Source organism: Phlebotomus argentipes, unplaced genomic scaffold (assembly GCF_947086385.1).
Source record: "Phlebotomus argentipes unplaced genomic scaffold, Phlebotomus argentipes genome assembly contig_5, whole genome shotgun sequence".
Classification (NCBI taxonomy): domain Eukaryota; kingdom Metazoa; phylum Arthropoda; class Insecta; order Diptera; family Psychodidae; genus Phlebotomus; species Phlebotomus argentipes.
This window is the reverse complement of record NW_026776165.1, coordinates 12,184,318-12,207,129: the sequence shown is the minus strand read 5'-3', so window position 1 is coordinate 12,207,129 and position 22,812 is coordinate 12,184,318. Positions and strand designations below refer to the sequence as shown.

At 42.4% G+C, this 22,812-nt stretch overlaps 5 protein-coding genes across 5 annotated transcripts; all 5 read right to left on the bottom strand.

Annotated features, from left to right (window-relative positions):
• Positions 1–639: 639 nt before the first annotated feature.
• LOC132266087 (arrestin domain-containing protein 2-like) lies at positions 640–2,132 on the bottom strand. Its single transcript, XM_059766923.1, has 2 exons — positions 1,935–2,132; positions 640–1,661 (listed from the first exon to the last, which is right to left on the bottom strand). Exons 1-2 carry the CDS (start codon positions 2,032–2,034, stop codon positions 703–705), a joined length of 1,059 nt encoding a protein of 352 aa, XP_059622906.1. The 5' UTR covers positions 2,035–2,132; the 3' UTR covers positions 640–702.
• Positions 2,133–4,319: 2,187 nt separating this feature from the next.
• Positions 4,320–5,299, bottom strand: LOC132256610 (small ribosomal subunit protein eS10B). Its single transcript, XM_059753124.1, has 4 exons — positions 5,212–5,299; positions 4,784–4,991; positions 4,479–4,719; positions 4,320–4,409 (listed from the first exon to the last, which is right to left on the bottom strand). The coding sequence occupies exons 2-4, from the start codon at positions 4,981–4,983 to the stop codon at positions 4,374–4,376; spliced, it is 477 nt and encodes a 158-aa protein (XP_059609107.1). The 5' UTR covers positions 4,984–4,991; positions 5,212–5,299; the 3' UTR covers positions 4,320–4,373.
• A 134-nt stretch (positions 5,300–5,433) lies between these two features.
• Positions 5,434–6,915, bottom strand: LOC132256046 (uncharacterized). The gene has a single exon (XM_059752225.1). It carries the CDS (start codon positions 6,913–6,915, stop codon positions 5,434–5,436), a length of 1,482 nt encoding a protein of 493 aa, XP_059608208.1.
• Positions 6,916–8,523: 1,608 nt separating this feature from the next.
• LOC132256045 (uncharacterized) lies at positions 8,524–9,170 on the bottom strand. Its single transcript, XM_059752224.1, has 2 exons — positions 9,045–9,170; positions 8,524–8,937 (listed from the first exon to the last, which is right to left on the bottom strand). Exons 1-2 carry the CDS (start codon positions 9,168–9,170, stop codon positions 8,524–8,526), a joined length of 540 nt encoding a protein of 179 aa, XP_059608207.1.
• A 900-nt stretch (positions 9,171–10,070) lies between these two features.
• On the bottom strand, positions 10,071–19,305 carry LOC132256044 (protein O-mannosyl-transferase TMTC1-like). The gene is made up of 7 exons (XM_059752223.1): positions 18,995–19,305; positions 18,200–18,451; positions 17,406–18,026; positions 16,406–16,570; positions 14,847–14,960; positions 14,441–14,784; positions 10,071–13,301 (listed from the first exon to the last, which is right to left on the bottom strand). Exons 1-7 carry the CDS (start codon positions 19,303–19,305, stop codon positions 12,769–12,771), a joined length of 2,340 nt encoding a protein of 779 aa, XP_059608206.1. The 3' UTR covers positions 10,071–12,768.
• Positions 19,306–22,812: the final 3,507 nt, after the last annotated feature.

Genomic DNA, 22,812 nt, shown 5'->3' with positions numbered 1-22,812 from the left:
TGCTCTGTGTCACCTCAATGAACTTCTCCACGGAGCCCGAGCGCCTTTCGTCGCATCCCTCGCCCAGAGCCCGGGAATCCGCCCACAGGCTCGTGGAGTTAATGGTGAAGAAAGTGGCGCTGGAGCGGAGGAACTCCTCGTGCCTGGCCTCGCTGCTCTTCCTGCCGCCCTGCCAGCAAGTAGTCAAGGGTAAACAGAGCGAGGAGCAAATTATCAAATAATCCACCCCCACGACCCGCCAAGAAAAGGACTCACGAGGGTGAGTGAAGGATAAATTTACGATGTTCACGAGAGTCTCGAAAATGAGGTGTTCGCTATCTGAAATTGAAATCTCCGGTGGTGCAATAAAGAAAGAGTGTCAATTTCTATAGATGCAACCTTCTCTTGCCCATCATCACCCTTCACTTCTTTCCTGTCGCTGCCAGAGAGAGAGACTGAAAACGCCAGGAAAGTGTTGAACTTGAGAGAATGCTTTGGAGTATTTCAAGGAGTATTTTGCACTCCAGAAGGTAAGTTGACTTAAGCGTCACGGGAATTCTTGGCTAAGTGGTGTTTTCCAAAGGAAAACAGAGATTTCGGTAAACATTGCATTCCGCAAAAGCTTACATTTTCGTCTAGATGATAAATTAACTACACAAATATTTTTCAAGTCCTTTACTGAACAATTTCAAGTAATAGTTACGTGGAATTATCCTGTTCTGATCACATCTTCGCTGCTCCTGCGTCGGATCTCATCAGATCTTCGTACGAAGGCAGTGTGTTGGGATTCGAAGCAAACGCAGACGCTGTTTGGGAGGTCGATGGACTGGAATGAGGGTAGCCCTGAGTGGAGAAGACGGGCATGAAGGAAATCTCTTGCTTGGGCGGATGCCCCAGGATCACGGGCAGGAAGATGGGCAGCAACTTCTCTCCGTCGTCCTTCACTTTGGGCCTCACTTTGATGTCATAAGACACGGATATCACATCGTTGCAGCACTCGTAGCTGGCCAGAACGTAGTCGGGGATCTTCAGTGTGCCGGTGGCCGTGAGCACCGCCGTTCCCGGCTCCCACTTGATTGTCTTGCAATTGCTCTCCTTCACCTCGTTGATTACGGTCTTGGCGGTGCGCCTGGGCGTCATGCTGTAGAACGTCACGATCTGCCTCAGCTGGAACTTGATCTTGTTGATGGGCAGCAATCTCTTGTTCTCGATCTTCACGTGAATGACCGCCTCCTCGCCCAGCGCCAGCTCCCTCTTCGGCATCTCTCCGTACACCTTCACGTTCTCCTCCATCTCGCGATTGATCACACTCGCGTCCGGCAACTCTCTCACGAATGCTGGATCGATGGCTCGCCAGTGGGACGCGATGTGGATGTTCTTCTTCTCGATGTCCTCCACGAACTGCCCAGAGCGCTCCACGTGCATGAAGGCGCGCACGCGGAATCGCACCTTGCCGTACTCAGTGCTGATCCTGGGCGGAAGTGTGTGCGGCAGCTGGAGCTGGAACTGGAAGCGATGCTTGGCCGTGAAGGGCAGCTCGAAGGGCGATCGCGTGTGCCAATCACCAGCCATGCAGATGATCTGGTGGAAGTAATCCCGGCGTCCGCGGAAGTACTCATTGCTCGTCAGTCCGCGTTCCTTCCAGTTCGACTCGGCGCATCCGCTGATCTCCACGTAGATAACTGAAAAAGAAAAGAAATCAGTGACGCCTAATCTTATCAATGGACAGAGATTTCTTCTTATCAGCACGGTGCATTTCTTCTAATAAACCGCCCCCATATTTATGAATATTCTCCACGCACCGGGAGAGAGACAATTGTTTTTGTGACACACTCGAGAGTCCGTGTATAAATGGAGTTATCTAATCTCATAATCTCCGTCCAAACTGGACAAGTGAGGAACTCCATGGTTATTTTGTAATCAGTGGAAATGTACTAAGTTCGCTATCCACTCACTTTTGAACCTCCTCGGCTTGTCCAGAGACACCACGAGTTCGCCCTGCATCAACTCTCCGGGATTGAACTGATCCTTGATCAGCTTAATACTGAAAGACATCCTGAAGAAGACTTTTTGGCACTCCGAACACTGCGCCTCGCGAACGCAAACTGCCTACCTTCCTCCCTCACACATTCACTATCGCGGGCGCGGGATTTTGGCCACCGATAAGGCACATTTCGTTAAGTGAGTCACACGCCGATAAGATACACTCTCGTGGCAAAAGTCACCTTGCGTGAGTGCTGAATATGCTCGGATGAAATCCACTTTCTCCACCTCATTTCGGTGCCATTTTGCACGTGAATAAATTAAATGGCAATCTTTCTGGGGGTGATTCTCTCACCCTCCGCCCGCAAAAGCTCGAGATCAGTGGCAAATGAGGCCAATAGAAAATTTAGTCACGTTCGCGGGCGTATTGAGAGTGGAAAATGCTTAAAATTCAATTTTTTGATTCGAAGGGACACCGTGTTCTGATGATGAGATTAGGCGGCAGAGATTGAAATCTATGCCAAGGAGGAAATCACATTTCCGCTACGACTGGACGCTATTTTTTACCTCTTCAGACGCCAATGTGATAAAAGTAGAAAGCACAAATACATATTTGTTTCTGACTTGGAAGAATTAATGAAAGATTGACACATATAATTGGGCGGGGTTTCTGAGTGGGCGGAGCTTATGTGAATTTTTATAAACCCATTGTTTCTCTCATTTATACGGTCCAAAAGTCTCCGATAGGGTGAGTTTAACAAAGAAATAGAGACACAAACTCACCCAAATGATTGCACATTAAGAGATTTCAGCCTTGCCGAAATCACCTCTAAATTGAACACTTCTGCCTATACATTTTAAGTGGAAACTTTTGAGGCGAATTCCTTCCGGGAAAAGTTCCCCGGAAAGCACCCAGAGCATCCCACCTCCTCTCGGGGTGCTTCTGCGATGGCAATTGAACGCCGGACAGCATGTGATTTCGCTCCATTTCTTTTCTCTTCGGCTCAATTGTTTTCATGTCCTCGATTTCCATCCACTCTGCTCGATTATTGTTCCGTTCCGGGTGCCTTTTTTCCGCGCGCGCTCCGCAGCGCGGGAAAAGTGGGTGAAAAACACAAATTTGTAATTAAGAGGCGGGCGATGGGCGGCGTGTGAAAGAGGAAGGGCGAATGCAAATTGAACAAGTGGGGAATTATAGAATGAATTTTCATTAAACTCCCGTCGATTTTCGCGACAACCAAGTTCCATATTGTCGCCAAGGGACTGGCGAGTGAGACGATGAAGAGATCGAGGAGGTGGCAATTAAGGGAAAAGGCGCCAGGACACGCATTCGCCTTAATTGGGTTAAAACACAAAAATTATGAGGATATCTTTCTTCGCTAGATGATGTCTTTTTAATCTCACCCATTTATCAGATTGCCTCCTTTTTTGCCATCTCCTTTTGCCGTACCATTCTTCGCCGCCACTCTCGCCACGCCAAGGTGAATGGCAGGGAGAGACAGAGAAATGATTTTTCGGGAAATTCACCGGCTGAGACTGCTTCCATGGCAGGGCTCAATTAATCTCTGATATCAGCAGCAATGAAACCACCCTCGATGGCGTCTTCAATGCCGCAGCTTAATTAAGAGTTTCTCAAATTTTACTGCCGCTCCTCCGCATCAATTCTCTAGCTCGAATCTACTCACAATTGCCTTCATCTTTTCACACGTGGGACGCCAGTTCGACGCCGCATTTTAATCTTCAGCCAGTTGGCAATTCGCTCCCCGTCGCGGCGAAAGTTGCTCACAAAGAGGCGCTCCTTCAGGAGTTGGGCGCTTGCCGGGAATCCGAGGGGGATTTTTAATTAATTTACCTGTTTTTTAATCAAATTCACAGAGAGAAGTTATGTCAATTGCGATGGAGCTTTATGGGCAGTTCTGCAATCAAAACTGTACTTTAAATATAGCTCCTCATGAAATAAATGAACTATAACACCAGAACAAACGTAAGTTTAATTTATTCTCAGCGTTTGACGATTAACTATTAACTATTCATATAGTTGCATAAACTTATTATTTTTAATAACCATATGGATTTTTAATAAAAATTAGAGAGAAATTTGAAAATTACTAAAGATTTTTGAAAGTATTTCTGGAAAAGATAAGGAAATTCAGGCAGAAAACAATTCAATTTGACTATAATTTTGGGTCACCTTGTAGTTAAGCACAGACACATACCCGAATATTCACTCATTTGCGCCATCTAGTATTCAATTTGTTGATTCATAGTGTAGTCGCCAGTCAACAAATTTAGCAAAAGGAAAGCGGAAGAAAAACCCACCAAAGCCAGGACAGTGACAATAATAATTTACAAATATGTTTCCTCGTGGTTCTCCGCTTTATTTCATTATTTTTATAGAGCCCGGGAAGCATTTACTGCTGACGACTGCCACGGCCGAATCCGCCACGCTGAAAGAAGTCACAAAAAGGCGTTCGTTAGCGCACAATAGAAGCAAGACAAGCAGTGAATAAACTCACGAATTCAACATCTCCGGCGCCGGGACCGACGTCGCCCTTCTTATCTGGGCCAGAGCCAGCCGGAGCGCGCCGATACGCCGAGCGATCCTCCTGCGGTTTCGATCCCTCGGACCTGGGAGCGGTTGTGGGGCGAGGGCGAGCAGTCTCTGTCCTCACGTTGCGCTTCAGCGTGGAGGGAACGATCTCCGGAGGCAAGTGCAGGTATGTCCGAAGGTATTCGATGCCCTTGTTTGTCAGATACCTAAAGAATACACGAGCATTTAGTCACGTTTTCACGCCGGAAATCCCCCTGGGCGTTCACTCACCAGTAGAAGTGCCTCCAGGCAAACTGTTCCTTGACAAAACCACGCGATTCCAGGGATTGCATGGTCTTGATGACGTGCAAATTGGGGATGTTCTCGAGTTCCGGATGCTTGGGCGCATTGAAGTCCTTCTTCGCCACCATCACACCCTCCTTGAACAAGTACTCATAAATGGTCACACGGTGCTGCTTGGGCATAAACATCTTGTGGCCTGGAGGGTGGAAAATCGGAGAAAATCATCAATATTTACTCGGTTAACCTCAATATTCTGGCCACAGTGTTTTGACACTTCCACTCCGGGTGCAATTCACATCGATTTTCTACACCTTCTGGCCAGAATTTTCACTAAACTCCATCTGCATCCTCTACAGAAGCTCCCCAGTAGCCCAATTTAGCAAATTTGAAGCTCATTTCCCCGGAAAATCTCTTACTTTTAGTGATAAACTGCACCACAAATCCACGTTTTCTCACAGAGCGAGAGCAAAAGAGCGAGAATGGCGACCGGAAGACTGTGGAACCAGTGTGGAATGTGTGGAACTTTTGTCAGTGTTTTTCGATATTTAAATCAAAGACATTGAGTAACGGATTTTCTGTAGAAAAGAAGAAAACTATTTATTGAGAGAAAAATTAGCATTTTCAGTGGTTTTCCAGCACTAAAGCCAGTAGTATGCGTCATTATCCACATCACTGGTCGTGACTAATTGACTCTGAAGATCATCGGAGTCTTCCTGCTCGGCAGAACTGCTGTCGTCACTATTTTCTCCGCTGGACTTTTGATACTTTTGCGATGGTTTCTTCTCAACGCTCTCCTCTGACGACGCTGAATCCTCCTCTGAGTAGTCATCAGGCTCCTGCTTAAGGTTTTGCCGCTTCTCATCCTCAACCTCTTCAGATTCCTCTTCGTCACTCTCATAATCCACGGTGTTCTTGGGCTTTTCCTCCTCTTTAGCCTTCACATTAGTCGCCGGGACGGTGATTTCTCCATCATAGATCTTTATCTGGATGGCCTGCTTCTCTGGTGCGTTGCCTTGATGGTGAAAGATTTTGGTTTCGTACCCAAAGCCGCCGAGATTTCGTCTTGGCTTCACCAGTGGCGAAAGTCTGGGAGAGAAAGTCGGAGCCAAAGGGCGCGTCGGCTGCGGTTTCTTCAGTCCCGTCAGCGGACTGTAGAATCCATAGTTGACTCTCGTGTTGAGGACGGATCTGGGAGTGGCTGCGGTGACTGGATAGGGATTCTGCAGGATGGCAGCGTTGGTGAATGGAGTGTAGAAGCCATAAGGATATCGGAGTTGCTGCGTTTGATCGCCCTCCACAATCTCAGAGTCTTCCGTCACTTCGTAGTTCTTTTCAACACCCTCAGAATCCTCTGGTTCACTCACGAAGATCTCATGAACTTCCTCATCCTCATTTTCCTCGATCGCATTCCGCGGGGATTTCTTACTCTCCTCATCTCTGTACTCTTCCTCTTCATCATCTTCATCTTCCTCATGTTGATCTTCTTGCTGCTCCTCTGCCTCTTCCTCCACTTTCAACTCCTCATGATCTTCCACATCCTTCGGTTTGTCAGAGGTTTCCTCAACAGTGTTCTCTGACTTTTCACTCTTCTCTTCATCCTTAATCTCCTCCTGCTTCGGTTCCTCTGTTGGCTCCGCCTCCTCGACATCATTTCTCGGTTCTGCCTTGATCTCCTCATGATCCACTCGCTCCTGATGATTTTCACTCTCCGGTTCCTCCTTCTTCTCCTCCACATTGTCACTTTCTGGATGATCTGACTTGGGTTCACTCTCATGATGCTCATCAGCTTCCTTCTCCTCCTGCACAACAATTGGATTCTCCTTCAAATCCGCCTTGTCATCGCCATCCTTAGTGTTGTCCTCGTATCCGAACGCCTCGTGCTTCTCATATCCATAATCATCGCCGTCCTTGTTGTGGAAGCTCTCGAAGTGCTGATAGCCCTTCTTCCCGTCGTCCTTCATGTTCTTGAGATAACCCATCTCCTGATCCGCGTCCGAGCTGCCGACGTGAAGGTACAGCGGCTCGCCAGTCTTCAGGGCACTCCCATCAGCTAAACTGGTAATCCATGAGAACACCAAGAAATGTCCAACAAAGCACCAAAAGAGATTCTCACACCACATGGTTTCGGGCAAAAAGTCTCAAGATCTCTCGGCTCGTCTAAAGTCTTTCTCTCCCGTCACGCAACCTCCCCAAAAGAGCAGCTTCGACCGAGATGGAGGAATGTCGCACGTGAAATGGTGGCAATTGTCCGAGAATGTCTCGGTTTTGTAGCGGCAAAAAAGTCGTCTTGCCCTACTACCCAAGAGAGCCTCCAATTTTCACATTACCTCATCGGCCAGCGCTCTTAGGTGGGACATTATGGTTGGCAATTTGCCACGATCGATGCAAGTTCACCAAGTCCAAATCTCGAATCTATATGGTCGCGAAAGAACCGCGGAATTATACGCGGGGAAAGTATATCGAAATATGGCACGTTCGTGGCGGTTAATATGTTTAGATAGTCATTCTTCCAGAACTGTGATCACTTTAACACCTATTTTTGGTGTGGAAAAGCCAATATTTGCTTCTCGCTGCGACAGTGAGATGCAATTTACATGGGCCGCAATGATGCAATCCAGGAGTGCAAATCATTTGATCAGACCGAGAAAAATGATTGCAAACACTCGCCAGTGAGGCAACAGAATTTTCCAACACTCACTGAAACGCTGACCGATGGATAAAGGTGATGAGTGAAGAAGTTATCGCTCACAAAGAACGCTAAAGAGCGCCAATGGTAGGACAATTTCAGCCATTGGATTGTTCAAATGAATGCAAAAAGTTTGTGATTTGAAAGATTGAAGGAGGAGATATTGGGTCAGAAGTGGTGTACAGCGAAGAAAAAAGTATTTAGAAGTGGAAGTGTTTCAATGTATTCAATAATAAGTACAAAAGTTACTTTCAAAAGAAATTAACACAATACATGGGAAAAAATAATTGTTATTTACGTCTTTTTAGGTTATGTTATGAATTTAAAACAAACTTTTCAACTAAATAACTTTCAAAATCATTTATTCTTGTGCTTAAACAGGTTTAATTTGCATTTACTGTCTCAATAATAATGAAATCTTATGAAGATCTCATGCATTCAATTTGAAACTGTGTTAATTGTGCTACGATTTTAAGCACTGCCAAAGTTCTGGAAATGCCTGTGATTCTGCACAGAAATTGTGAAAATAAATAGTTTGATCGTATTATCTTCCCCTAGGAAAGATTGTATTGCGTGAAACGTTATTAAACATTTATTCAATTGATTGAAACTTTTCATTTCTGTAGGTGTTCAAAGAAAGTTTCTTTCCTGATATTCAAATAAATATTATTTATCTACTGTTGGTTTTAATTAAAATTTTCACCATCAATTTGTAGTGGAAATAATGACCAATCAATATTTGTCTCTAAACTACATGAGCTTCTCGTGAACATATTTTATTCTCCTCTATAATTTACACAATGTATTTTTCTCTGCGAAAAAATGTAATTCCACACCACTGCCTGAGAGACTCCGTCACCTGTGCAAATAAATTACTCAATGCTTCTCTGACTTCCTTCTTGGCCCCAAGTCGTGACAATTTGGCCTCATTTCACGAGGACAGTGAACTGGAAATTTCTCATGCAAATTTTTTCATGTATTTTCGCCTCGCTACAGAAAAGCTATTCGCGCAAGTTTTTGGGGTGTGAGAGAGCCGAACTAATTAAGGCTTCTTGCTCTTTCCCTCCTCGGACACCTGTTGCCGATGCTTCGCGGCATCCTTGGCGAATGTCTGAGAGTTCTTCGTGGACTTGCCGGCGCCGAACTTGTTGTAGGCGCCACCCTTGTGCTCATCGCCAAAGAACTTGTTCACCTTGTGGTACTCGCGCTTCCGGAAGCGCTGCGAGAAGCCCTTCTCGCTCTTGCCGTCCCTCTGCGCCTTCTTGTGGTGATGGTGCGCCCCCAGGTGGCCCTCGTGGGCCGCACTGTGATGTCCTGACTCGTGGTCCTCGTCAAAGTCCTTCTTCGTCTTCCCGCTCTCCTCAGCGTGGCTCTTCTCAGCGTCCTCCTTTGTGTCTGATCCCTTCTTCGAGCTCGAGTGTGCACGATGCGAAATGCCCTCAATCTCTTCGGATACCTGTCAATGTGTGTTGCAAAATTAATCACCTTTTAGCAGTGCTGTTCAAGTCTAATTGAATTGATGCGACAGTCGGGGAAGTGTCTGAATAAATCACACCAACTCACACTCGTCAAGGCATGGATGTCAGCTCCTTGATTGTATCCTCGCTGCTCAGACCCACTATTGTGACTCTCAACACAGGACACGACGATGGCAAGCATCCACATCAATAGGAAATGGACTTTCGCCATTCTGGTGGCTCAGCAGAGTGATCTCGAGAAGTCACCAGAAGAGACTGTGCGACGCGAAGGCACTCAAAGAGAAGTGGACAGCGCGATAAATGGCAAAAATTTACCCAATTCACAATTATTTGGTATGGGTAATGAAGCACGACGAAAGAGGGGAATTTTCTCAATTATTCAACCAAATGATTGACACACAAACAGTCATTTTCGCTTGATGCCTTTCTCACACTCCAATTTTTCCTACTTCTCTCGCCGCGTCTCCCAAATCCAAAGGCGCACAGAAGAAATCCCCAGCGGAGTGGGAAGGTGGGGTGGGCCTGACTAAGTCACCCTGGAGATTGATGGTAAAAAATTAAGAGCCAAGGGGTAAATATTTGAAGGTCTGTCGAGTATTCCTCAAAAACCCACTCGAGGCTATTGAATAACTCATGTGAAGTGTGGAAAATATAAATTTTTCCACACATAACAGACAATCAATATCGGGGATAATTTAAATGCTATGGCATTTGAGTAGTTTAGTCCTGTTAAAATTGGGATAAAATTCTTGTGCACGATGTTTTTGCGAAGATAAGTCAGTTTAATACTTTAAACATAACAAAGGATGCGAAAATCCAAAAGTCCTCCAAACAGAGACTCTCTTAACTTTTGGCAGAGACATTTTAAACAACTTTAAACTTTGTCAGTTGCTATTTGTATTCTGGCATTCACAAATTTCAACCATAATGCAGAAATACTGGAATGAATTGTTAACGTATTTGAAGTTGAAGAAATAATTGGAAGTTGAATTTCACTACAAACCATATCAATCGACTTTCTTCTCCTTAAGAACCAACTGCCGAATTTCCCTTGAAAAACCCTCCCTTTGGAGGCCCACAGGGAGGCAGAATTTCCTCCGGGTCTCGTGATGCTATAGCAATTTTGTAATTGAATTTCACCCCAGGAAATTGTCTATCAAACACCCCTTTCCGTTCAGGAATTTTTCTTCGCGCGCCCATGTTTGTGGCGCCTTTCTTGCTCATGACAGGAAGGAATGACGATTCAAATTAGGTGAGAGTCGCACGGGAGGAAAGTGGAAAAAAGCATAATAAGACAGAAAACATTTCCTCTAAATATGAAACATATTTCACTTTATTTTCTCATTATTTCACTTATTTCTCACCATTTATTCACTCCTTGGTTTCTGGCGCAGAGATTGAAGGTTTCATTTCTTCTTTTTTTTCTTGGTTTGTGAACCAAAGGACAGGGTGTTTCGGCGACTTCGCTATGTTTCTTTTTGTTCCCTTTATCGTGAATATTTTGCTGTGTGTGTGTCTTTTTTATTATTATGTTGTTCTTTCTCTCTCTCTCTCTCTCTCTCTCTCTTTCGATTGATAAGGTTTAATAGAGTTTTAAAATTAAATACCTTACGTTATTTGAGATTTTAGTTTAGGTTTTTTTGTGTCATTTTTCTCCTTTTCGTTCACGCTTTTCTTTTAAGATAATAAAATAGTGTATTGTTAATATTTCTGTTTCTTTTTCCTAAAAAGATGTGTTTTTTTTTATTAAGCCAATACCTTCTCAATATTCTCTATTAATCCTAAAATTAATACTTTCTTCCTCGCTTTTTTTTATTACAAAAGTAATAAATGTTCTTTTTCTCAAAATTTTACAATACTTTTTCCTGGTGTTTGTCGCTCAGCAATTTTTAGTGGATTTTCCTATTGATTTCTACGAAAAATTGTCTCTCTTGTAAAGATTTTTTTTTTGATAAAACTTCTTCAAAATTGATCCTCAAATTGGTCCAAATTTTGAAAGGAAAGGTATCAAAAGAATTTTGTGAAATAGAATTTATATAAGTCAATGGGAAAATCCACAGTCATCTTTGCAGTTCGTCAAATACTTTTACGGCCACAAAATCACTTAAGCCTACAGTTTAATTTCTTGTCCTTCATGGTGTTTAGTGTACTTAAAGTATTTTGTACAGCAGAAGTGTATATTAATTACAGAGACGAATCTAAGGTTTACGGCTGAAAATTTCCCTTCTGATCTCAAAATCATCACCCTGTACACAGAGCAATTTATTGATTATTTCGCATTCTTGTGCTGTTTTTCTTTTTGGCAAAAGCATACAATATTTCCACTCTCTTATCATCTAAACTTCAGTGTTGTTTTACTTCTCTCTCGCTTACATCTTATAAGTTTGTTGTATATTCTCTTCAAATGATAAACGATGACAGAGAATGAATGTTTCTGCTCAACAAAGGACATACTTTAATAGACAAAATATCGCCTTTCTCTCCATGTTCAAAGATACGAAACCATACATATTTTGATCAGAGCTGTTTTACCTCAGATTTCCTTGTACTTGATGCAAATCATCTTCTCACTCATAAATAGTCTCACTTTATAGTTAATTAATGTACAATTATCCTGTATGTACAGCTCGATATGTTTCTCCGCTTTCAATCTTCAATAAATTCAATCTATAAATCATTCTGTGCCATCAACATTCAGCAACCATCGTATTGGAAACATTGTAGTGAATTTATGATTAATACTAGAAGGTAATAATGTATCTTTTATTTGTTTCCTCTTAATTCTCTTTGAAAGAAAACCAATAATAAGTCATATGGGAGTAATTATTATTGCTTTATTCAGTATATTATCTTGTATTCAAGAAGGGGTTTAATGGTTTAGAGAGAAATTTGGTACTTAGCTCTGACCTTTAATAATATTCACTCATATTTTCATTCCAATACTAAATCACTTTATCAAGTGACAAAATAATACTCTTTCTATTCATATTATGAGTTATTGCTTTTCAGTTATGTCAACTCCTATTCGTTCAGGGAAGGAAAAAAATCCCTCATATGGAATTCTGGCAAATCTCTAGAGAGGGTTTATTATAGTAGTTTATTTTTGTGAAAGAATTGAGTTTTTTAGGAGCTCCGTTGTGTGCAGTTTAAAATGAAAGTTTCCCGTGCAATTTTTTCCCTTACTGAGTACTTTATTCTTTTTTTCTCAATATCTATGTTATGTATGATTCATACTAATTCATTTGGGAGTGTTTCACTATATCGCATTATTTTCAGCTGTGTTTGCGCCATTGTAGCATTTCAAAAAAGTTACAGAATCATGATAACTTCCACTTTTTGATATTTTAAAAGTATACTTAAATCGTGCTTATGAATAGGATTTATTAGCACAGAAGCTCACATTTCCAAAATATAGGGTATTTTCTATATTAAATTAAGTCAATAAGTAACTCGGAATAAAACCATAATAACGTTTTTTTTTTCTTTAGCTAAACTCCTCCCACTCGAATGTCCCGCCCACAAGTTTAGAAAAACATATAGCCTTTTTAGCGACGTCTAGAATTCATGTTATTCATTAAGCATAAATGACTGAAAAATATATATCTCCAATGTTGGCTCTCGCAGTTTCTCTATTTACAAGCTATTTACACTGTTTCTTCACTATATGTTCGTTGCTAGTCATTTGTAGGTCCAAATGGCGATGACTTCCTCACTAACCTTTGCCTCCTTGTGGCATTGTCGTTCCGGCGGAATATTTATTGCTATTGGAATTCTCTGCGGAATTAGCACAAACTCAATCACTGACCATTTTACAGTTTGTCCAGAAAGCTGGACACAAGGAGTGGCACCACGCTCTCTGTAGACTCCAACTTTTCGCTCTTGCGCTTGCTCTTTGGCCACTTCCTGATCCTCCAGTACCGATAGCACGACGACCCAGAATTCACGACGCTCTGCTCTGGCGCCACGGCTATCCGGACGTCCCTCAGGATGGGCAGAAGGCGTTCGGAGCGACTGCAGTTGAACTGCTTGCCACCCTCGATGACCTGCAGCGGTGTGCACGTCGTGACAGTGGATGAGGTCCTCAGGCCGCTGTCGTAGAGCTTCGCGCGACTTCGCAGCTCCATCTTAATCTGCCACTCACGCAAGTACAAATCCGTGTGGTGAATGCCGTGCGGTCCCTTGTCCACGTGCAGCAGAATGTGCCAGCGCAGCACGAGCTGCTGAAGGCGCATCAGCTGGCCGAGGCGTCGGAGTGTGTGGCATGTCCCCAGGAAGGACATTTGGTGATAGGGATTCAATCGCAGTGCCCGCAGGAAGAATTCCAGTGCCTGTATAGGAGAGTCTGTGGGTGGGAAATTGCAAAGGTTTAAAGCTCTCTCCGTCAACTAATGAGCAGAATTAATGTCACAATGCAGAGAAGTTTTAAAGTTGATAGATGGTTTGAATATAATCATATGATTAAATAACTAATCATCTTATTAAAGATCCAGAGAAGGCACAAAAGCTTAGAGAAACACTCATTGGGCTGTTCAGTAAATTTTCCTGAACGATCAAGCCCTTAAAGTGTACTGATTGTCATTCAAAGAATCTTCCTAAATGCAATTTCCGTAATCAGATTTGCCTGAATCGAAACTCTATTTGTCAATCAAAAGAGCTGCAAGAGTTAAAGAGAAACATGAAGATATGATGAGATGCAGATTCGAGATTCGAATACTAATAGAGGAATTATATGATTCTCCGAAATAAGAATTTTTATTGTGTGAAATCAGCAGGGCCATAAGAATCATATATTTTCGAGAAATTACTTCTCATCCGAATCGTGGTCTGGGCGTATTGATTTGAGATTAGCCAGTGTGTTGGACTTTTGGTTAAATGACGAAGCAAACAGAACAAATGCCTTTAGGTGTGCATTCGTCCTTTGTATACAAGCTATGTATTCTGCATATGTAGCATACGCAATATATTGCGAAATATTTATTGCATCAATTCACGGGCAAATGAACACTATCATACCAACTTTATTTGATGTACTCAAATTAAATGATTATTTATTGAGTTTCCACTTGCTCGGTTATCGCATATTCAGATTCCTCTTTGTAGTCCCATATCAAACCACATTACTCAGGACTGTAAAGTATATGTACATGCATTAGTGCTGCTATGGTTTGTTAAAAGCACTGACCAGTGCGACTACATATGGATATTGCACAAAGCTTCACTTAGACACCCTTTGGAAATATCTGTAACTTTCGTAACTTACATAACAAACTTAATGAACGCATTTTAATTAATTTATTCACAAGACTCAATCATCCTTCATTCTCACATGTTGCTATCCTGTTCTCCCCTAAAAGTGGTGTGTGGTAAAATTGCCACATCTATAAGAGTGCCATGGTTGTGAGAGGAAAAAAAAATCCAATTCCCACTTGAGAGCGCGTCGATGGCATTTGATAGTAAATTTTAAAGTGTGTCGATACTCACTATTGTTCAGCAACCAATTGCCGTAAAGGTAGAGATGATTGAGATTCCTCGGCGAGAGCTTTATCACATTCTTCAAGAGCCGCCCCGCCTCGTGGCCGCTCTTCAGTTTGTACAATTCCAAGTATCCAGGCACAAATCTCGACTCGAGCTTTATACAGCGCTCCAGCATGCGGACGGCGTCCAGCGTGCGATTTGTCCTCCTATACAGCTTGCCGAGGTTGTAGTGGGCATTCACGTGGTCGGACGAGTACCTGATGGCCTCCATGAAGTGATACTCCGCCACGTCGGGGTTGGTCAGGAGCGTGCCCAGGTTGTTGTGGGCGCTCGAGTACATGGGCCACAGGCTGAAAGGGCAAATGCGGTCAGTGTGAGAGGGGCGAAATGGGATGGAAAAGGGGGCGCCAACCTCAGTGCTCTCTCGTAGTGGACCATCGCCAAGTCGGGCTGTGATGAGTCTCTGAGGAAATTCCCGAAGTTGTAGTGCATTTTGGCATTGTGCGGAAGAACGCTGAGCCCAGATCTGCGATGGTGTGAGGAAGAAATCCGTGAGAATCAGTGGCAAAAACAGCGAAAAGAGATTTTAATTCCGCACTAGAGATCTTGTGTAAATTGAAAGGCTTCCTCTTAGCACTTCTTCTCACTTTGATGAACATCACAACATTGAGGGTAGAGGAAAAAGCCTTGAAAGCAAGTAATCAGGAAGCAATCTACACAACTTTTCTCACCCCTTTTATTCCACACCAGCATGGCTTTTTTTCATTTGATATCTTCTCTTAAATTCGATTATCTAATGAATACATTCAGAATTCTATGTGAATATGGCAGTGTGAAATTTCATTTGAGAACTTTCACAAGTCAAAAAAATTCCAAATATAACAGGAATAGTGAAAGAGAGTTTTTTCAACTGAATTGTGATGATGCCAATTAACTTTTACATGTACATTTTTTTTTGGAATAAACCTATAATAAAACTCGATGTTGAAAGCATTTCACATTCTCCCATTTGTCGCATCGTTGAATTTGGGTATTTTTTTCCATCAGAAATTTTGCATGATGCAATTCGACGACCGTGCATTTCCAGCCGAACAAAAAGTGTACAAACAAAATTCTTGTTCTCAGTGAGAATCAATGTAATTTGGATAAGAGTTGGATATTAATTTGACATGTATCAATAAGCATTTCATTTTATCGAAAATTCAGAGATATTTCATTTTGTGGCTATTTCAATGGAATTTGACATTTAATCTATGCTCAATCATGCCATTTTTTCGCAAATTCCCCGGCATTATTGAAAATTTGTCGGGTTTGTTATGTTGAGAGTTTCACTGAAATTTTCACTTAAAATGATGCTCTCTGACGTTCTCGTCATCGGCATCTCTCATTAAGCTCGTGTTAATTACGTTATTTGCTTTTAGTGAAATGTTTTAACAATTTCCAGTGTTTCAAAAGTGAATTTTCTTGCATTTCCGGCACGTTTAACTCAGAAAGAGGCACTTATTATAAAAAAGCACGAAATTAAATTAAAAATTTAATTGTTGGTCTCATGTGACACAAATGCTAAGAGCAAGAATTGTCTGTAATAACGCCAATCAAAAAGATCTTGTTCCACTGAGAAATGTGCTAAAATGTCTCTTAATAGTTCACCTCAATTGTTGAAAACTACTTTCCTAGAGAAATTGAACTGTGTGTGTTCCCGAATGTCGTCCTCTTAAGCTATCACTGATGGCGAAGGAGGAGAAGAAAAAAAGAGTACTTGCGAGTGAGAAACTTTTGTGTTGCTTCCAAAATGTTGTGAAGTCTCTTCTCGAATGTGAAAAGTTGCATCGTTAATAATATATGAGGCTAGGCATGGAGGGAAAAGTTTCCACGCCAAGCGCACATTCTTTCAGTACTAATTTGGCATTCCATTGAGATTTAATTAATGGAAATCTCGTTGGAGAATTAAGAGGCATCTCTGCGACTCACCTCAGAAGACTCTCCCGAGACAGCCAGTCCTCATTCCTTATGATGGTCTTTGCACTGCCCGACAGCGTGAGGATGATGCACATTCCCATGATAACTCTGCGACATCGTGGCAATCTCTGCCACAGCACCTGAACTCCGTACACCACCAGCAGTGTGCTTCCCAGACTGGAAAGGGAGAAGAGGATGTTTCATATCGTCCAGAAGCTCTCGAATTGCACATCAAAGCAGGAAAAACACATTTACTGCACTCACAGCGTTATGAATAGTTCAAATTAATAAGGATTGAAAGAGATTTTCGGCTTATGAGTGTATTCAATACTGACCATTCATTACGGGAAAATCGAATTAAATATTAAAGATAATTACAATTTTTATGTATTTTAATCTTTAATTGATGATTGAGTGAAATTTTATTAACTGATTATATTTCAGTGAGTGCTTTTTGCTGTAAATACATTACATATCTTATTATAATTTCCATTAATAACATATCGCGTCAGTTTCACAAAAGCCAGAATGAATTTTTCAAACACATCAAAAATACCATTTTAGAGTAACAAAAATTTTCAATTTTCACATCAATCATCAACCACAATTTGAATTTTCCAATCAATATGTATGTGAATCAAAGCACAAAACCTGCAATTATTTTCCGGGAAAGCATAGAAAAACATTGGCTTAATGAGAAAAACATTTCAATATAGTGGAGTTGATATACTCCATCGTTTGCTGATGAATATTCCAAAACAGTTGATTGTTTAGAGTGCTTCTAATATTAACTGTCGGTAATTGCTTAATAGATTTTGCCAAAGTTGGAAATATTTGAAACTCGTCAGTGACTATAATTTTCACCATTAATTTTCATGACATTTCGGAGGAATTCTCCCTTGATGAAAATTACATTAATACCTCACTATAATTTCGGGTAGAAACTTTGACTGTAATCTCTGTGACGCTTCGACGATGAACTTTCACCTGTGAAAACTTGTGTGCGTCTCACCTGGGAATGTAGAGAATCCTCTCGGCCACCACGAAACCCACTGTGATTACGATGTTGCTGGCGGGCAGGAAGGGCAGCGTGAGGAGGAGGAAGCCGAGGACTAGAGGTGTCTGGCGATGGGAGTCCAGGTCCATGAGACCACGCAGGGCGAGCAGAAGGAGCGCCAGGAGGGCGATGAGGGTGAGCAAATTGCGGAGGTCGCCGAAGGACAGCATCAGTGGGATGGAGCCCATCTGCCAGTCGTGGCTGAGGGTGACTGGACAAAGGAGGAGCCACCAGTTGAAGGCGGCCAGGTAGAGGAAGGTGAGCAGACGCACCCGAAAGCTGCTGTGGAAGGCAGCCGGGTTGTCCTGGAGGGAGAACTTAGGCAGCGTGCCTTGCAGCAGCGCGATCCGCAACAAAAGCAGGATCATCACGGTGATGCTGATGCGCAGCAATCGTCTCGCGAACTGTTGACTCTCCTCCGACCACCGCACGTCCGTGATGGAGCGCCTGAGCGACGGCCAGCTCCTGTAAGTGTCATAGGCCAGGTTCACCAGGAACACAGTCATGCCCGTCTCCTTGGCTAGCATGCTCAAGCCACCCAGGATGATGCTCAGGTTCTGGTACTTCTCGCAATTCCTGCCACAAAGAGATTCTGTCAGTTCAACTCATCAAGACAGAGGAAAGAACGCGTGGGAGTTGTTGCAGCTAATTCGCCACAGAGCGAATCTATAATTAAAATCCTCAACCGCAGGGCCAGATCCGCAACAATATACACAACCTGTCCTAAACGAAGAACTTCGGATACTCACCCGTGGTATGTGAGGATGGAGAGGAGGAAGAAAACGCAAGCCAACACATCAGCTCGGCCAACAATTCCTGTGACAGCTTCAGTGTGAATTGGATGGAGAGCAAATAAAATTCCGGCCATTGTGGCGAAATTCCTCTCGAGATGGGCAACAACAAAGCACACTCGGCTGAAAAGGACACACACGAAGGCGTGCAGGAGGATGTTGGTCATGTGGAACCACAGTGGCTCCAGTCCAAACATCAAATAGTTGATGCTGCAAGAGAGGGCAAATTTCCATATATTGCTTTTTCAAACATGTTATTGGACACAATATAGGGTCAAAAGCCGCAAGATGTGTATGTGAGGAGGTTATTAATCAAACAATTACGAATAATGTGAATATTATATTGCAGACGAGGTTGAAAGGTGAAGAATCACTTGAATTAGCAAGATCAGAATATCGTGAAGCTGAATAATTCAGTGAAGGGTGAACTTTGGAATCGTCTTTGCCTCTCAGGCATTATTCAAATTATTGAACCAATGTTGATACTCAATATTGCTGTAAAATTATACATATTCCAATGAACCAAACAATGAACACATAAGATATGAGAATGCAAAAGGAAATGATCACAATCAATATTCATTTTCATTAACCCCCAATACTGAAGTATAGCATGAATTTCAAGAAGATATTCGAAATATGCTCTCGTCGTGAATGGATTGAGTTTTGTGTTATAAATTTGCGTAGGTGCATAAATAAGTAGCATATGTTTGTGGTTTTCCATTGAGGACAAATTGCGGGCAAGAGACTTACCGGAATGTGAGCGTCGTGAGCGGTCGGTAGGACTTGTGGCTGTTCACATCGCCCATTGACATGCCCCAGAAGTCATTGAGGAAGAGATGTGACAGCGGATTGTGTCCCAGGACGTCTCTATTCATCGTGATGGCGGGAATGTCATCGTGGACGAAATCACCACGAAGGCCGTTAACATAGCAAGCGAGGGTGACGATGAGGATGAGGAGATGACTTCGCCAGCCGTCCAGGAGATCTGTCACCTCACTCCACTCCTCGTCGGAATTCCCATTGCGATTGATGTTGCTGGAATTAATCAATCGTCTCTTCATTATGACGATTGGACGCTTCCGCTCGCTTTTTTGCCCTCCGCCTCCTCGCTTCAGTGTCAGACACTTCGCTCCTAAGATAATGACGGCCTGTGGGCGTGGGTGGCGAGCAAGGTGGGACTGACGGTGTTTTTTCCTGATGTTTTCACACCACCTAATCGATTAATTTCCTCTCATTTATTCCCGTGCAATTATTCACCCACGCTGTACTCATTTTCATCATCATCATCATCATCATGAGCTCCAATCTTCGCAGATTCTCTCCCAACTGCTTCATTTATTTATCTCCATGTGTGGCTCACAGTTCGGCTTTGCCATCGCCACTCTTTTCATTTCTAATATTTGCCTATGAGCTGCACTTCTCCCGCCTCTGATCCGGATTTCTGCATATAGAGATGGCAAAAAAACTGCAATGTATAATTACTCGCGCAGCTTTTCAATTTCACCAAACCGACAAATTCACGAGCAGTGGCACTGAAGTGCATAAATTATATATCTTGGAAAAATGAAATGTCTAGCACAATTATCAGTTTTATTATTTTCCAATGTTTGATTATGGATTCGAAAATTATTTCCCAGAACTTCACCGATGACACTTCAATATTATCTCGTTGTCAGTGAAATGGCAGAAATTCCAAATTCAGTACAAAATGCATGAAGATATAAAACCTTTGGTAATGCACTGATTGTTTGTATTTTCAACCATTTGTATTGCAAAATTCTTGGAAATGGAAATTGTCCAATTATCTCTCATAATTATGTTTGATTAATAATGATTCTTGATAACTACATTTCATAAATGCAATGTAAAGAATTTGGGAAATTCTGTCTAGCGAATATGAGAAAATTAACTATATTTAATATCAATTTCAAGCTATAATTACTCTTATAATTCGCATCTGCGAGTGAGTCATATTAGTCATGTTTTAACTACTCACGAAAATTCCTAAATTGGAAAATCAACTTCTCTTTATTCACCCACTCAGAATATTAGTAATTAAGTTATAGGATTGAATTCCATGTTCCTTTTCTGAAGAAGAGTCACCATAAACATACTGTTGTGCAAAAGTGGTCATTTTTTTCTTTGCAAGGAAATGTGTGTGTTTCTAACTCGCACCAATCGCACTGATAAAGTTTAAGCTCACGAAGCTCACAGACCGTCAGATGAACTTTCAATCCGATTTATTTGCTTAAATTCACATCCACATTCTCCCATGACATCCAATTAAACCAATTATTCTCTCTATTCAGCTGAATCAATTTCACAATTCTATCGTCTTCTGGACAGGATGTTTCTTAATGACCCTCTGTTCTCATCTGTTTGTCAATCAAAAGCTACAATTTCCAAATACTCCACCTACACAAGCCTGTGAGTTGATGATTAAAAATGGTTCGTGTGAGTACAACACGTAGTAATCCCTTGAAATTTTACACAATCGTCTCTCGTTTGGGTGTTATTGTTGTTTTGGGGGTGGATTTCAGTTGCTTTTAGAAGGAAAATTGGTCGCTCAGGCATTACATGACTGCGCGACTGTCTCACAAAGGCACATCATGTGAGAAATGTTTGAATAAGATCGTGGCTCAGGGTGTCCTCATTAATAATACACCCGCCCTATTAATAATTTATCATGTACGTGAATCAAGAAATGGTACCGGGTGCCCCTTTCATACTACAAATTACTACAATTATTTTTCGGTGTAAATAGTCTCAGCTGAATTTGGGGGGTTTGGGCGGGAGGAGGGGTTCGGAAAAATACTCTTGTTGCTCTGCGATGTGGCGGAAGTGTGAGATTTTATGTGGGGAGGCTTTTCCCTAGCGAGTGAGCGAGCAAAAAGGTATGCGCGCCTCTTTATATGATTGCATTACTCTCCAATTGATGTAGTTTCGCATTTCAATATGTGAGGCTCTTTCCGACAGAACGAGGCACGGTAATTTGGCCAATTGAGGAATGTTTTCTCTCTCTTTGCTAAATTCAATTTTCTGCCTTGTCATGGTTCTATTTTTTCACCCTCTTTCATCTCACAGAGACACCTCAGCACAAGGCGAATTCCGCGATGTGCCATGAAAGGGACTTTGGGAAGTGGGTGTATGCAAGGGATTCCCCAGGCTTTTGTCATATTTCCCCAAACAGTAGGACAATAGAGCAGGTGAGGAGGGAACAGAAATCACCTCATTGTTTAATATTTTTCGTCCTCTTTCCGCCTATACTTCTCTGCCACGCACTCTCCGACGCTCCGCCGTGGAGTCGGAAAAAGTTGGCGATAGAGAGGACAGGAAGTGACGCATAAATCCCACTGTCGATGGCAGAATAGGGACTCCAACTATTGAATTAAGCTCCTAATGGGAAAACACCCATTGCTTCAGCTGTTTGATGCACGGTCACACGCAGTTCCACTGTAATTATGGCATCAACTGTGATATCATTGCGCTGGGTGTGTGGGGGAAGGCAGAAAGCACATCACTTCACGAATAAATCAATTGTGAAATGGGCAGAATGTGTACATAGAGTTGATGGGATTTCACGTCCTTGGACTTCCGGAGTCTTCACTCTTTTTTTTTTGTCCACCCCAAAAGTTCCACCACGAAAAGGGGTTCTATGGTGTGGCACAGAATTTCGGCGATAGATTTTGAGGGGTGGTCCAAGGATTTGGGTACACAAAGCACAACACACCACCTTTCTCCACTTCACAGAGAGTTTTGCGGTATTTGCCGTAATGGAACACCCTCAGAGTCCACTTTTTGTCCTCATCTGCCACTGCCAAGTGATATGGTGCTGAGGCGGATGATTTCACTGTATTTTGGGTTACCGAACAAAGCCCGAGTTTGATATTGACTGAAACAATTCAGCGAGGGTGTCCTGAAAAAGGTGTAGTAGAATGTGTGTCTGTTGGAATATTACCCCTAAAAAGCTTCACATCCACGATACACACACTCACAAGTTGCCACTCACACTTGCCCACTAATGTTTGGCCACAATTGCCTTCTCACCTCACTTTTCACTCCCTATTCACTGATTTTTCCGATCCTCCTCAAACAACAGCTCCACAGATAAGTCAAACGCTGCCTCGCTGACCCCAGAAAGGCCCCATCGTGTCGATGGATGTGACAAAAAAGGGAAAATTAAAACTTGAACACCCTATGGCATGCATTTAGTTCCGCTCATGCGCCACAGATTAACACTCTCGGGTATTTCTCTCTTCGACTCGAGCACTAACGATACTCAACTTCCTCCTTCCCTCAATCATTTTTCCTCCCTCGAAACACTGTATAAACTATATATAGACGAATCTACAGCCATCGAAAACCTACTGCTTTTTATTGTACAAACTCACTTCACTGTCTCAACACGAGTCATATTGCAATCGTTTAAGGGTGGAAAAAGAGGAAGTAGGAAAAGAATTATTTGTATTACCATCTTTTTGGGGATGTCATGCAAAATGCAATATCAAAGGGAAAATATGTTGTATTTTTTTAGTTTTTCCTCTGCTCTAGAGCTTCAAAATGCAGTG

What these genes read in the sequence shown, in the direction of transcription:
- LOC132266087 (XM_059766923.1), bottom strand. Translation starts at nt 2,034, where the DNA reads ATGTCTTTCAGTATTAAGCTGATCAAGGATCAGTTCAATCCCGGAGAG. An exon ending in CAAGCCGAGGAGGTTCAAAA is followed by an intron (nt 1,662 to 1,934) that starts GTGAGTGGATAG and finishes TTTCTTTTTCAG; the next exon opens with TTATCTACGTGGAGATCAGC.
- LOC132256610 (XM_059753124.1), bottom strand. Translation starts at nt 4,983, where the DNA reads ATGTTTATGCCCAAGCAGCACCGTGTGACCATTTATGAGTACTTGTTC. An exon ending in GCCTGGAGGCACTTCTACTG is followed by an intron (nt 4,720 to 4,783) that starts GTGAGTGAACGC and finishes TGTATTCTTTAG; the next exon opens with GTATCTGACAAACAAGGGCA. An exon ending in GCGCCGGAGATGTTGAATTC is followed by an intron (nt 4,410 to 4,478) that starts GTGAGTTTATTC and finishes GACTTCTTTCAG; the next exon opens with CGTGGCGGATTCGGCCGTGG.
- LOC132256046 (XM_059752225.1), bottom strand. Translation starts at nt 6,915, where the DNA reads ATGTGGTGTGAGAATCTCTTTTGGTGCTTTGTTGGACATTTCTTGGTG.
- LOC132256045 (XM_059752224.1), bottom strand. Translation starts at nt 9,170, where the DNA reads ATGGCGAAAGTCCATTTCCTATTGATGTGGATGCTTGCCATCGTCGTG. An exon ending in ACATCCATGCCTTGACGAGT is followed by an intron (nt 8,938 to 9,044) that starts GTGAGTTGGTGT and finishes ACACATTGACAG; the next exon opens with GTATCCGAAGAGATTGAGGG.
- LOC132256044 (XM_059752223.1), bottom strand. Translation starts at nt 19,305, where the DNA reads ATGAAGAGACGATTGATTAATTCCAGCAACATCAATCGCAATGGGAAT. An exon ending in CTCACGACGCTCACATTCCG is followed by an intron (nt 18,452 to 18,994) that starts GTAAGTCTCTTG and finishes CCTCTCTTGCAG; the next exon opens with CATCAACTATTTGATGTTTG. An exon ending in TCCATCCTCACATACCACGG is followed by an intron (nt 18,027 to 18,199) that starts GTGAGTATCCGA and finishes TCTTTGTGGCAG; the next exon opens with GAATTGCGAGAAGTACCAGA.